At 44.8% G+C, this 14,180-nt stretch overlaps 1 protein-coding gene and 1 long non-coding RNA gene across 4 annotated transcripts; one reads left to right on the top strand and one right to left on the bottom strand.

Annotated features, from left to right (window-relative positions):
- Nucleotides 1-972: 972 nt before the first annotated feature.
- Nucleotides 973-8,366, top strand: Znf706 (zinc finger protein 706). Its single transcript, XM_051159480.1, has 4 exons — nucleotides 973-1,179; nucleotides 4,379-4,515; nucleotides 6,976-7,083; nucleotides 7,750-8,366. Exons 2-3 carry the CDS (start codon nucleotides 4,381-4,383, stop codon nucleotides 7,069-7,071), a joined length of 231 nt encoding a protein of 76 aa, XP_051015437.1. The 5' UTR covers nucleotides 973-1,179; nucleotides 4,379-4,380; the 3' UTR covers nucleotides 7,072-7,083; nucleotides 7,750-8,366.
- Nucleotides 4,411-5,357, bottom strand: LOC127201136 (uncharacterized). Of its 3 annotated transcripts, none has more exons than XR_007832165.1 (4): nucleotides 5,231-5,357; nucleotides 5,126-5,177; nucleotides 4,604-4,759; nucleotides 4,411-4,551 (listed from the first exon to the last, which is right to left on the bottom strand). It is a non-coding gene; the product is annotated as an uncharacterized LOC127201136 (long non-coding RNA). The 3 variants fall into 3 exon arrangements; XR_007832164.1 differs by having other exon boundaries at nucleotides 4,604-4,707; XR_007832166.1 differs by having other exon boundaries at nucleotides 4,604-4,655.
- Nucleotides 8,367-14,180: the final 5,814 nt, after the last annotated feature.

Below are 14,180 nucleotides of genomic sequence, written 5' to 3'. Positions count from 1 at the left end.
ATTTAACTAATATTCTCTGGGCACTGCCAGGCAAATTTGAGGTTCCAGCTGGGCATGGTGACACAGTGAACGGGGGTGGGGCCAGGAGTTCTCGGACAGTCTGGACTAGTGATTTCTGGACTGCACAGTAATTTTTTTAAAGGCCACAAATGCAGTGTATCTTATTATATCTAATTGGGAAGCGGCATGTTGGAGGGCGACGAACGCAGACATTTACAACGCCATTTCTAACCAACAGTAGATGTTCTCGTTGTTAAGAATTGCAATCGCTCTTAATCAGGTGCTTGAAGTTTACTAAGTTGTGCAAATCAAGCGGTGGCGGGGAACGTTCTTTTACTCTTTCCCCAAATATCATCAGCAAGCCTGCAGAGGTCAAGAGGGCCCGGTAGGATTTCACCGGAGCCAACAGGCTCAAGTCTCCAACTAAGTGATTCAAGTCCGGGTTAGGTCAAAACACCCTGAGCACAGAACCAATGAGAAAACAATGGCCGAGACCCCAGCAAGGGGTCACCGGCCGAGCCGCGGCCACGCGGGGCCCCGGGCGCGTCTCCCCGGCCCGCCCGGCCACAGAAGCACGAGGGCAGCGAGACCGAGGCCACACCGGGTGAGCGAGCAAGCGAAGGAGCCGGGAACTAGCGAGCCATTCGGTCGATCACCCGCCCGCGAGCCGGAGGCCACGCACCGCGGGGGGACAAGGCGGGGCGCAGCGTCCGCACCCCGGGAGCGGGCGGGAAGGAGGGCGGAAGGCGAGGGCCCTGCAGTTCCCGTCCTGGGCCCCGCCCCTCCGCGCTTATGTAATAGGGGAGAGCTGCCATTGGTCTGCGCGACCGGAAGGGCGCGGGCACGCGACGGGAGAGGGGGGCGGGGCGGAGCCGCCGCAGGAAGGCGAGGGGCGGGGCCGCGAGGGCGGGCGGGCAGGCGGCGCTGAGGCCACTGGGAGTGCGGCGCGGCGTGCGCGGGCACGAGCGACGGGCCTGCCTCGGGCTCAGGCGCGGCGGGCGCGCGCTGCGGCGGGTGTTCGAGGCGCGGGCTGTTGTGCTCCCGGCTCTGCTCGGTCCTTCCTCGGCGGGTGGCGGAGGCCCCAAGCGGTGCGGGGCTCGACCCTTCCTTCCTTTGCCCGTCGTGCCCAGCTCCTCTCGCGCTGCGCGGTCTCTTGGACGCCAGACCGGCCCGGCCCGGGTGAGCGGCGCCGCAGGACGCGGGAGCCGGGGCGGGAGGCACGCGGCGGCGGCGGCGGGAGGCCGGGACGGGCGGCGGACTCCCAGCGGAACGGGCGCGGGGCCGCGGGCCGCCGAGGCCTCGGGAGGGCCGGGCTGCAGCCGCGGGGTGGATTGTGTCCCCCCGAGTGAGTGTTCAGAGCTGGGGCCGGGCAGTGGGGCCGGCCTGGGCCTCTTCCTCTGGCTGGTTGCTGAGTGTGGAGCCCATTTCCTGGCTCCCCAGCCTCGGGCTAAGTTGTTTGGCTTTAAGAGGCCCCTTAGGGCCAGGGCTTTACTTGTTGCCTCCTTCTCAAGCGCCTTCGTTTTCCAAGAACTCTTCCTGGTTCTTAGCTCGTTTGCAGCCTCCTGGGCAAGCTAAAAGTTTTATTAAAAAATCAGCGGGGCAACTGTTTGTGAACGATTTATTGCCTTTCAATTTGTCGCACTTAAATCAGGGAACAGTTTATACAGACTCCATGGGCTGGTCGAGAGCAAATCGTTAACGTTGAGCTGTCCGAAAGCAGGTGGTTGATTCGTTTGCACTTCTGCTTTCAGAAAGGAAATCCGTGCCAGTGTGCTGTCAGAAAAGTTAGGGGCCTGTCCCCACGCAGCAAGCCTGTTGGAACAGACCTCCTCTGCCTAGTGTTAAATTTTGTCCTTATTGAAGCTCATGCCTTTTTGTTTTTGTTGTTGGGTGGTGAAAAAAAAAATGGGTTAAATCTTATGTGTTATATCGTGTTTTAGGAGACGCTCTAAATGTAAAAGTTAAAAATAGCTTCTGCTCATCTGATGACATTGTTTTTACAGTACACTACTTGAAAAGGTTATCAAAATAGCTGTTTTAACTTCTGGGTAGTAAGGAAAGTTCTAGTATTAATGGTGTGTGGTTTTGTAACTTTTAAAAAACAAACATAAAACCCTTAGGTACTGTCTACCAAGCAATGTCTGTGTGAGACAACCAGAATGTTCTAGCAAGGGTTTGATTCTAAGACAGGTAAATTAAGAGTATTTTCAAAGCATTGGTGTCCTAGATTGAAGACCCACCATCAAATGTACTTTAAAGTTGCCATTGGAGCCAGGCCTAGCATCACATGCCTTTAGTTCTAGCACTCAGGAAGCAGAGGCAGGCCAGCCCGGTTTACATAGTGAATTCCAGGACAGCCAGAGCTACCTGGTGAGACCCTGTCTCAAACAAAACAAACAAACAAACAAAAAAAACCCCAAAATATGCGGTTGAACTTAGAATTGATAAGGCATTGGCTTAAAAACAAGCATGAAGTGTGCTTTCTACGACAGACAGTTGATATTTGCCTTGGGTGGGAATGGAGTTCTTACTAGGCCAACATATTAGACATTCTTGTAGTTGGTGAAAGTTTGGGGGGCTTTATAGGAAAGCATTAGCCCTCCTGTCCATTTAGCAGACTTTGAGTTTATTGTGTAATTGTGGGAGTGTGGCCAGTAAGTGTATGTTTGTTCAGTTTCCCTTGGCGTGGGGGTCAGGAGGAGCACTTGACTGCCTCTTTAAGATGCTTTTGACTTTACATCCAGTAGATGAGGGTTGCAGTCAGAAAAGGGCAGCCTTCTCTGGTCAGGTTCCTTGTATATTCATGTCTTTCAGTGATTTCAAAGCTTGAAATGTAATTACAGTGCAATTGAAAATGGCATAGGATCTAATTTAAATACACTTCAAAAGCACTAGTCTCTCATAGATCCTGTGTGAACAGGTTTAATTTGTGCAGTCTAACCAGAAGTCTGGTTTTAACAGGAAAATAAAAGTAACTTTTAAGTGACAATTGTTTTAACTCCTTTTTGTTCACTCTGGGCCATCAGTAGTGAAGAGTAGAAGGGACCTTTCAGCTTTATAAAAGGTCCCCTTATGCCAGGGCACTAATTTGTCTTATAGCATGCGTGGCTGGGCTGGTGAGATAGCTCAGCAGATGAAGGTGCTTTCTGTCATGTCTGAGGATCTGAGCTGGATTCCCAGGACACGCATGGTAGAGGGAGAGAACGGACTGACTTCACAGATGTTCTGTCTCTCTGCATGTACACAATAAGTGTGGTTATTTGTGTTTCCATGCAGGAAAGAGCTCTTAAGGAAAATTTGGCATAGTATAATAGTTTAATGAAACCTAAGTACTAAAAGAAATAATTGCTGTGCCCCCAGGATCTCTCTCAGAGGATTAGCCAAGAGCACTTGATTTTAAAAAGTGGTTCGAATTGAAGTCACAGTAGTAGCTAGGAGGAGGAAACGGCCTTTGCGATGAAATGGTAAAGGAAGCCGAAACTTTGGAGCCCCACACTTTTGAAGATTACATCTAGTAAAGGGAGGGCGTGGGTGTGCATGCAGCCCAATAGCCCTGGGGTCTGTTGGGGTGGGATGTGGTTGTGCTTTGTAGGTCAGGTTGCCAGAAAATGAGGCCCTCCCCAGGTGGAGGCTTTGCGCCCCTATGCTCAGCTCTTTGCACTCTTTTTTTTTTTTTAATACAAATACTTTATCATTACCTGGTTTAAGATTCCGAACATTTTCAACACCTATGTTTCTTTTGTCATCTCTCCCCAGTCATTACTCCATAAATAGCAAAGTGACCACTTTAACTGTAGCTTTGCCTGTTGTGAACTTTGTACAATATGGTTTTTTTTCTAACTAGCTTCTTTCCTTGACATCGAAAAAAACATAGAAATAATTTCTTTTGCTTTTGAGATAGGGGTCTCATTTTATAGATCTGGCTGGTCTGGAACTCTCTATGTAGAATAGGCTAACTCAGACTCAAAGAGATCTGCCTGCTTCTGCCTCCTAAGTGCTGAGATTAAAGGCATGTGCCTCCACACCTGGCTAGAAATGATTATTTTTGAATGCTTCATAGCATTCCTCTGTGTGTTATCTATTTTGACAACTGGTATTTGAAGTGAACATCCTTGTATATGCCTTGATGTACATACATTTGATTCTATTGGACATGTATTGAAGAGTGCTAGGTCAAAGTGTACACAGCTACCAGCCAGATTGCCACAGTGGCCTTATCCTTGTAATCTAGCAGCATTGCGTGTGAGTTTGAAAGTCCATTTACGTCGCTTGTTAGCCGTCTCTCTAAAGTAGTCAGCTCTGAGAATGTTCCTGTGTTTACAGTGCTCTGTATTAGACTGAAGACATCACACCCTGATGTCTCATCTTCTGTTTCTAGACATGGCTCGTGGACAGCAGAAGATTCAGTCTCAGCAGAAAAATGCCAAAAAGCAGGCTGGACAGAAGAAGAAACAAGGACACGACCAAAAGGCTGCTGCCAAAGCTGCCTTAATATACACCTGCACAGTCTGTAGGGTAAGGGACCCCAGACACTACGTCCTTCATATACACCTGCACAGTCTGTAGGGTAAGGGACCCCAGACACTACGTCCTTCATACACACCTGCACAGTCTGTAGGGTAAGGGACCCCAGACACTGCGTCCTTCATATACACCTGCACGGTCTGTAGGGTAAGGGACCCCAGACACTACGTCCTTCATATACACCTGCACGGTCTGTAGGGTAAGGGACCCCAGACACTACGTCCTTCATATACACCTGCACAGTCTGTAGGGTATGGGACCCCAGACACTGCGTCCTTCATATACACCTGCACGGTCTGTAGGGTATGGGACCCCAGACACTGCGTCCTTCATATACACCTGCACAGTCTGTAGGGTAAGGGACCCCAGACACTACGTCCTTCATATACACCTGCACGGTCTGTAGGGTACGGGACCCCAGACACTACGTCCTTCATATACACCTGCACAGTCTGTAGGGTATGGGACCCCAGACACTGCGTCCTTCATATACACCTGCACGGTCTGTAGGGTATGGGACCCCAAGACACTGCGTCCTTCATATACACCTGCACAGTCTGTAGGATAAGGGACCCCAAGACACTGCGTCCTTCATATACACCTGCACAGTCTGTAGGGTAAGGGACCCCAGACACTGCGTCCTTCATATACACCTGCACGGTCTGTAGGGTATGGGACCCCAAGACACTGCGTCCTTCATATGCACCTGCACGGTCTGTAGGATAAGGGACCCCAGACACTGCGTCCTTCATATGCACCTGCACGGTCTGTAGGGTACGGGACCCCAGACACTGCGTCCTTCATACACACCTGCACAGTCTGTAGGGTACGGGACCCCAAGACACTGCTTCCCATGACTATATGGCAGTGGATGGTTTGTTTGAACTAGTAGATTTGAGAGTGGTTTTCCTTTCGGAATCAATCCATCTGCAGTCACCCATTCAGAAACGTTTTTCCTTTGGCTCCTTGGTCTAGGTGCTACCAGAAACATGGACAAAGCAAGGCCCTACCCCTTGAGTAGACTACAGGTGCTTATCATCCACTTTAGATGTTGTGAAGAAGTCCCGACTGCGTTCCTAGGGTGGCTAAGGCTAACCTGTACAGTGCTGTGTATATAATTGTCTTTTCCTCCATCTCTACCAGATCCACAGTTTTGGTATATATGGTACCATGTAGACTTTGATTGGAGGGCTCTTAGAATTAATGTGCTTAAATAACTGTTGACGTGTCTGCCGTGTGTGAGGATGGAGTCAGGTGTGCTACCTGTACTCACATATTTAATCTATGCAGCAACCAGTGGGTTGTGCTGTTTCCATTCTCACTGTGCAGATGTTAAATGTACAAATGAGTTGCATAATTTCTGCAGGTGACCCAGCAAGTAGGAAGAGATAGGACCTGAGGGTAGGCACTCTAAAGTCTAGCCTCTGTCTGTGTGAATTCATTACCCTTGAGGTTAATGGAGTGCCAACATAGTAGGGTTGGTATGGTGGAGAGACACGGTGTTTTTAAGCCCTGTACTTGAGTAAGATGGATGGTGTGACTGGGAAGGGATCTTGCTCCGACACGATGGCTAGACTGAAGGTAATCGTTTGTTGAAGTCTTTGCAAATGAAATAGAAATTCCTAACTGGGTGAAAGTTCTCATTAAGAGGGGGGATCTAAAAGTCAGTATCTTGATTGTGTTGAACCTTGATAACGATGATGAAATTAAATGGCGTGAGTTTTTTGACAAAGGCAAGGTAAAATTAAGTTTCATTAGGTTAGTAATAAAGGCATTCTTTGACCTTTAAAAGGTATTTTGTCAGGGCTGTGTGTGTTAGTGCATTTGTGCAAGTGCATCTGTGTTTGCATACATGTGTGGAGATAACAGGTGTTGTCTATTCTTGCTCCCCACTTTACTATTTTGAGTCAGGGTCTCTCCCTGAACCCACAACTCACCACTTAGCTAGATTGGGTGGCCCATAAGCTGTGGGGATTCTCCTGTTTCTGTTCTGGTAGCTGTAGGTTATGAAATGTGTGACTGCATGGCTTTTATGAATTATCAATAAATTAAGGTACTTGCCAAGGGAAGTCATTACATGAGACTAGAAGACTGTACAACTGAGTTGAAACATGCACAGCTCCAGGCAAAGCATGCTGTCGGCATGATTGTGGAAGCTAAAGGTTACTGTTGAGGTTCTGTGAGAATTAAGACAGCATGCTTAGTGAGTAAATTCTTTCTGTTTGCTGTTTATGACACAAAATACTTTATGTGATGTTTCTTTTTGTATGTGAAGTGTTAGGAACTTTTTTTTGGTAAGATACTTTTTCATATGCCAGTCACAAGTAGGAATAGAAAAGCATTTTCCAGTAACTGTCTAGCACAAGCAAGTTCAAAGTTTTTAACAGGTTACATGTTTTTCTTTCCTACATAAACCCTGGTTCTTCTTTTCTGCACACTTTTCTAAATTAGACACAAATGCCAGACCCCAAGACCTTCAAGCAGCACTTTGAGAGCAAGCACCCTAAGACTCCACTTCCTCCAGAACTGGCTGATGTTCAGGCATAAAGTTGTTTACAGGTAATTGGTTTTTCTATTGAGTTTTTAAATATAGGAGCAAAAGTGTATCTCCTCAGCTATGGAGTGGATTTCTGCCTCTAGCGGGGACTTCTTTACTTTTAATGTCTTAACTTTTATATGAGAGCTTACTATTAGTGTTTTACTGGAGTACTTTATGGTGGTAAAGGCCCTTTTCCCAGACTCTTTCTTTTTCATGCCTTTGAAAACCTCAGGTTTTACAACTATAGCCAGAAATAGAAAGGGGGGGGGGGGCGCCTGAGTTAGTGGATGCTGGCCAGCTTGAGCCAAGAATGAAAGACTTGTCAGCTGTAAGAAAACAATCATTTCAAAGGCATGAGAATCTTCCCCAGAGATTTAGAGCCATTTACTGACTACATTTTTACATTTGTCTTACTTACAGTGTAGACAGAGCTTCTTAGTATTAAACTACAGAGCAAGCACAAACATACTCCATAGAAACTCCCTGAAGTTATCAGTTTGAACTCTGTTTGGGTTTCTTGCCCTTGTAAATAGTGGTGCATATGCACGTGTATCTGGGAATTATTTCTATCTATAATTTCCAGTTGACAGATCCACCAAAGACTGACATCTTGACAGTCCTTTATTTTAGATAATTTGAAACGCTTGTCAGTTATTAATTTACCAAAGCTCTTCTTTATCTTACAGGTGAATTCATGACACCTTGACTCTTCTACTGTCTCAGACCTTAGGTAACAAACCTGCAGCTGCTTTTTTAAAACAAACTGTTGATCAGCAAAAATAAAGGGGCTACAGAAACACTCATTTTTATGCTGTTCCTTCTGGGCTTCATGCAGCGACAATTCTGTGTAAATGTACAGTTGACTCTGATTTGAAGTCTCAAAATCAGTCCATTCTTGTTATAAAATTTTTTTACAATTGTAATTATATTGATGTTCATATTGTGTAAAATAACTCATTTAATAAAGTAGTGCTTTGATTTTACACCACCACAGGATAAATGGTTCTAGAAATTCTGTTCTAACTTTCCTTATTATTTGCCTTATTATAAAATGAATTGATCAGCTAGTGTTGCAGAAGCAATCCTCTCCCTCTCTAGCTCAGTGGCAGGTTTGTTAGACTAGAGCAGACTCATTCATTAAATTGTGCATCTGATTTTATTGGCAGCTGATGCAGGGTAAGGAATGGCTGACCCGCTGCTTCACTGTACTCGTAGTTACGTGTCATTCCCACTGCTGACCACTTCCTGTGTGTGAGCTAGCAGAATGCAAACTCCTCAGTGGACAGGCCCCCTTGCCATCTGGCAGTGCATTACAATTCATACAGCTGGTAGGGCTACCTGTGAGCCCTTCGCAAGATTGGATCCTGAAGTATATGCCAGAATGAAACAATCTGTTTGGACAAAGTATGATGAACAGATGTGAACTGTAAAGGCCTCTGTCTTAAAATGGGTATTTTGTAAATTATTCAAATTCTTTATTTGAAATTGAACCATAAGCCAGGTGCAGTGGCTCTTAGCCTGTAATCCCAGCACTCGGGCGGCAGAGGCAGGCAGATGGATCTCTGTGAGTTTGAGACCAGCCTGGTCTACAAAGTGAGTCCAGGACAGCCGAGGCCACACAGAGAAACCCTGTCTCGAAAAATCAAGGGGGGAAAAAAGGGAAGAAAGAATGAAATTGAACCATAATTTTTGAAAGAGATTTTGAAGGTTATTTAGCTAATTTTATGAGTGGAATTTTGCATTTAATAGGAAGATTAGAATGATTTGTTCCAGGCTAATTCCCAGAACATTCTTTGTGTTTTAAGTAAAACTGTAATTTTACAAACTTAGTACTGGCTCCTAAAATCAAAGACTGTCTACTCTGACTCCCACCTGAACTAGCAAAGTGTTAAAATTTGTTCAGTTGGATAATGTAAACTCAGCCAGTTTGGAAGGACTAGTTCTGGTGGTCTAGTTTTCAGGTACATCTGCCGTAACTCAGCAGGAAGTTTAGAAGCCGATGGAACGGGAAGACCGTTAGATAGGTACTAACCACTGCTTAGAGCTGCAGCCGCTGCACTGAGTGGACAGCTCAGCGCACTCTGACCACCTGCCCGTTCCACTGAGTTTGAAGGAAGGTGTCTCAAGGGGGCCTTAGTGCTGGTGGCCTTCATAGCAGCCCTGTCCCCAGCCTCACAAGTACAGTCCGTTTCTCTATTTAATTTCCTGCCTTTCAGACTTGGTATTCATTGTTTCCTAAAATGTTGCTGACTAGAATTAGAGTTTTACCTGTTTTCTTGTGGATCTTATAGACATTCTAGTTAAATGACAATTTTAGAGCTTTTGAAAGTGCTTTACACAGATGTACGTTTCTTTCAGTAACAAACTGGTTATTCAGAGCCAGTTCGCAAGTTTCAGTTTAATTCTTTTCATTTGTTTCACTGTTGTAATTCAGAATAAAACCTTTCCAGTCTTGTATTTAACTGTTTTATCAGCAGCTGGAGACACAATGTTTCACTGTGGGACTCGGTGATAGGAATGTGGATGGATCTTAATTCTTAGCATGGGACTGCCAGCATGGCCCTCTTCTGTATTTCAGCTGGGTCTGCTCTAAGGAGAAAGCAACAACTCAACGTCCTTGTAATTTAACAGACAAGTTTGTTTAAAAACTGTTACGGTATCTTCAAAGATGATACGAAACAGCGAGAGGGCATTGCTCTGTTGTATTGTGTATTTATGTTAGTTGTGGAAAGGAATGGGTTCCCATTGGCCTTGCTCCCTGCTCATCCTCATGTCCAGCTCACACACTGGGGCTCACGTGTGCTGTAATGTCATATTAAAGAAGATGTTAAAGAAAACGAAACTAGTGTAATTCCTTCTTACATTGTAAGAGGTTTTCATAACCCCCCTTCTGATCTTAGCGTTGTCTCTGAAAAATATCCTGGCAGTTCAGAGCATGGCAAGTAAGCACTTCATTTTTCATTGTTTTTCCTGTATTTGACTATTTTGAGTCTGTAAAATACTTCCTAAGAATGAACAAAATGTCATTCTGAAATCTTTTCTGTATGCTATAAAGATACTAGAAGGAAAGAACTGGTGGTAAAATGCTGAAACAACAGCAATAAAAAAAAAATGTTTAAGTCAGTTAGTGTACTAGGATGGTTAAACCCTTAATGACAGTGAGGCCTGAGGTAAGACTTTGGGGTTTTAGTTTTTGGTGTTGTTTTTGAGACAGTATTTCTCTGTGTAGTCCTGGCTGTCCTGAATCTCACTTAAACTCAAATCCTCCTGCCTCTGCCTCCTAAGTGTTGGGATTAAAGGTATGTGCCACCCCCTCTGACTTTGAGATTTATATATTACAAATATTTCCTAGGTATTGCTGCTTGACATATAGCATAAAGTAACATAATGCTACAGATTTCCCCCCAAAGCCCCAGCTTTTCATCAGTATTTGCATATGTTGTACACTGCCTGTTTCAGATTGTGGCTAATATAACATTGCTTTTTCTATAATACACTGATCAAGCACTGTCAAACTATAACTAAAATGTCATATTGAAACAACCAAGTCCAAATGAATTCACGTGCAGTTTTCTAATTTGGGGTTTGTTTAGTGGGTGTGGCAGTGGCGAAGCAACAGGGCAGGCTCACGTTTTACCGTGACGCTTCAGAAACGGTGTGAGCTTCCAATGTACAGGTATAATAAAGTGTGTGCTTAACTGAAAATACATTTTTATTAATAAAATTCATGTCTTTAGTCACAGTGTAAAACACTTAACCTTTTAAGTGTTCTTTTGATTAGCTGAGGGGTTTTTTGTTTTGTTTTTGTTTTTTGTAAACATTCTTTACCTATGAGACTAGTATAGACCCAAGCTTGAAATGCTTCCTACAGAGATAGGCTTCAGTCATGTGCTGTTTATGTGTGTGATTTTCCGTGCTGGTGTGTTCAGTGTTAAAATCATTTTTATATTTGCTGCATCACTGCATGATGCTTGGTGTCTTTGGCTTTTTTGAGACATTGTTTCATATAACCCAGCCTCTCTGCGCCTCCTGCCTCCACCTGCTTGGACTATAGGTGTGCACTAGCTCACCTTGCTGTGCATGGTCATTTCCTAAGCGGTCACCTTGTGTTCCTTGCACACCTTGCTTTGTCACTGCCTCTTGCTGAGGCTGTCTGTGTGTTAGGTGGAGGTCTGCGATACTTTGTTTCCTCCCATCTGTTGAGGCACTTACCTGTGTCCTTATGGGATCCGTACAGGCTCTCAGTCCACTACCTCTATCTGTCTTGTTAAACTTACTTCAGCTTTGGCTGTTAGCAGCTTTCTGATTGCCTCCAGTGTCTGTTAGATGCTCCATCTCATTTTGGGTTTTGAGAATTTTCTTAATTGTAAGACCATAAGAAGCTGAGGCTTATTTACCCATTTCCAATGGTTCTTTCTGGAGAATTGTGTATGCTGAGTTGCAGGGGAGGTTTTTTTCTTTTATCTAGGAAATGTTGAACACTTGAACATTTTTGGGAGGAAGAATCTCCTTGTGCACAGATTTGTGGGACAAGCTCCCTGGCTGAGTTTTCTTCATATAATGATGTCGCACGCCACCCCTCTGAGGGGGCCGACAAGTGCTGGGCAGGTCCTGAGCTATTACTCCAGTTCCTGACTTGCATTGCTGACGTACTTATTGAGAATGGTGCTGTGAGATGCCTGTGTCAGTGGTAACATATTACATGAAAACAACATTGTATAAAGAAGTGTACAAAGCCTCCACTCTTTACAAATTATCCCTTCTAGAGAAAATGCACATCTATTTTCAGAATTTTAGGGTAGATACTAAGTGCTTAGTGTACTCTGAGTAGCCTCTGGGGAGAGGAGAGAGGGTTGAAAAGGTCAGCCATACCCAGAGGGATGGGCAGCTGGCTAGGGCTGTGGTGAGGAAAAGGACCAAATAGGGAAAGCAAGGTGGGGGTGGCTGGGTGAGCAAAAGCATAGTGCCTGACTGAGTGTGGGCCAGTCAGAGCTTAGCCTTATGAATGGGAGCCTCTGAGGCCATGGTGAGAGGAGAGAGCAGCCCTTAGGCTGTGTGCAGTGTGTGTACTGTGATGGTATTTGACAAAGGGGATATAATGCAGCTACGCTATGGGACTTGTGTTACTGGTGAGGAACCTCTTTGGAAGAAATCATTTTCTATATCCTTTTGTGCCTTGCCTGTTTCAGGCTAACCTGTTCATAATTTATCTTCATTTTTAAGGTAATTGTGAACATAAGATTAAGAATTTTCCAGGCAATGGTGACACATTCTTTAATGCCAGCACTTGGGAGATAGAGGCAGGCAGATCTCTGAATTTGAGACCAGCTCTATCTACAGAGCCAGTTCTAGGACAGCCAGGATGACACTGTCTCAGAAAATCAAAACCAAAGTATTTTGCTCTGCTTTGGTACAGTGATGCTGCTAGGGTCTAGAGAGCTTGCCATTTCCCTCTGTAGCAAGAGGTGCCAGATGTATTGAGTCTGCCCATGATGTTTACTCTACTTGATTAAAGATAAATACATTTGAAAGACACTTTGGTACATATAGATCTTGGAGAATATGGTAAAAATATTCCAGTCTGCTTAACACTTATGCACATATGTGCATATTTTGTATGTTAATGCATACTCTGGAATTTGTAGGCATTTATGTCAAACTTTGCTGTTCAACATAGCAAGTGAGTTGTCTTTGAGCTATGAACCTGGGTTAGTGTAGTGTGTGGTTGGTGATCCCCTGAGATTTGTTAGTTTTAAGCATTTCTCTTGTTGATAGATACTTGAGTTTTCTTTAATTTGTGCATATGGCTTTATTTCCACGTTTAGAATTGCATCTCATAAAACAGAGCTCTTGCTGGGAAGCAGATGATCTGTGACGTACAGAGAGTTTTATTAAAGTTGGGTAGTGTGCATGCCAAGCTTCCTGGACAGTGGTGTTGGGACGTTCTGCCTTTCAATACTGTGAGTGCTAGCTCTTTCACACACCAAGTTGTCTAAATGTGGGGTAGCCCTTTGGTGTCTAGTGAAACTTGGAATGTTCTGTTCCATTTGTTAGCTAGGTACAGTTTATCCGTCACTCATTTCCTGTTGGATCTTCTAAGTGTGCTTGAAGTGCTGTCCACTGCTTCCGGCAAAGAATAGAAAAGCTGCCAGAGCATAAATAATGATGGTTGTTATCCCCCGTCACCTGGAAAGTGTAGGCTGTGTCCGCAGGACTTTCCAGGAGGATTTTCCTGGACTCCCTCCATGTTTAGAGAACATATGATAGAGCCATGCTAGCTTCCAATGTGCATCCTTTTGCCGCAGCCTAAGTATTAGGATTGCAGGTATATGCCAAGTCTTAACCTGCCAGATGATTGGAGTATACACTTAGTATTTATATGTTTTGATTCAGAATCAGTAAAAGTTGGTTTTTATTTATCGGTACCTTTTTGCTCTGAAGGACGAGAAGTAACGGTAACAAAACAGCCTTTCCTATTCTGGGTCTTTTCTGGTCTGCTTTTTATTAGAGTCTATTCGTGTGTGTGTGTGTGTGTGTGTGTGTGTGTGTGTGTGTGTGTGTGTGTGTGTGATTTTCACAGTAACAGAACAGGCTCTAAGCTTTGCAGAGTACTGCCTTTCTTGAGCTAGTCTAGTCATTTTTGAAGATGGAGAAACCAGTGCTTACGTCAGACTTGAGCAGGTTAGGGAATGTGTGAGCACATGGACCCGAGATGGCACAGGGCCTCAGCTTCTCCTGCCCACTTCTGCTTGTGCTTCCTCCCCATCCACCCAGGCTCTTCTGGTGAACATGTACCTGTCCTGTAAGGCCTCAGTGAGGGTGTTGTCTTTCTCCTCCCTTCCCAGGAGACTCTGTCCAGTCTGCTGGGATTGCTCCTAGTCTACAGATCCACAGGAGCTGATCTCTGTCACTTTGTCTAAGGTTCATCAGGGCCGTCTGGAGCAGAAGTGGTCTTACTTCTAGTGTCTTGAATGTTTTGAATGGGTGTGCAACCCTGTAACGTTCCATAAACTGCAACAAGTAACTTCTCAGCTTTTATAAGTTACTTAAGTGTTCCTAAACAGTTCCATCCAGTCCACTTTTAAATGATCAATTTGTATCAAGTATGGAGGGAAAT

Source organism: Acomys russatus, chromosome 17, assembly GCF_903995435.1.
Source record: "Acomys russatus chromosome 17, mAcoRus1.1, whole genome shotgun sequence".
Classification (NCBI taxonomy): domain Eukaryota; kingdom Metazoa; phylum Chordata; class Mammalia; order Rodentia; family Muridae; genus Acomys; species Acomys russatus.
The sequence above is the reverse complement of the archived record's forward strand: the minus strand, read 5'-3'. Positions and strand labels throughout refer to the sequence as shown.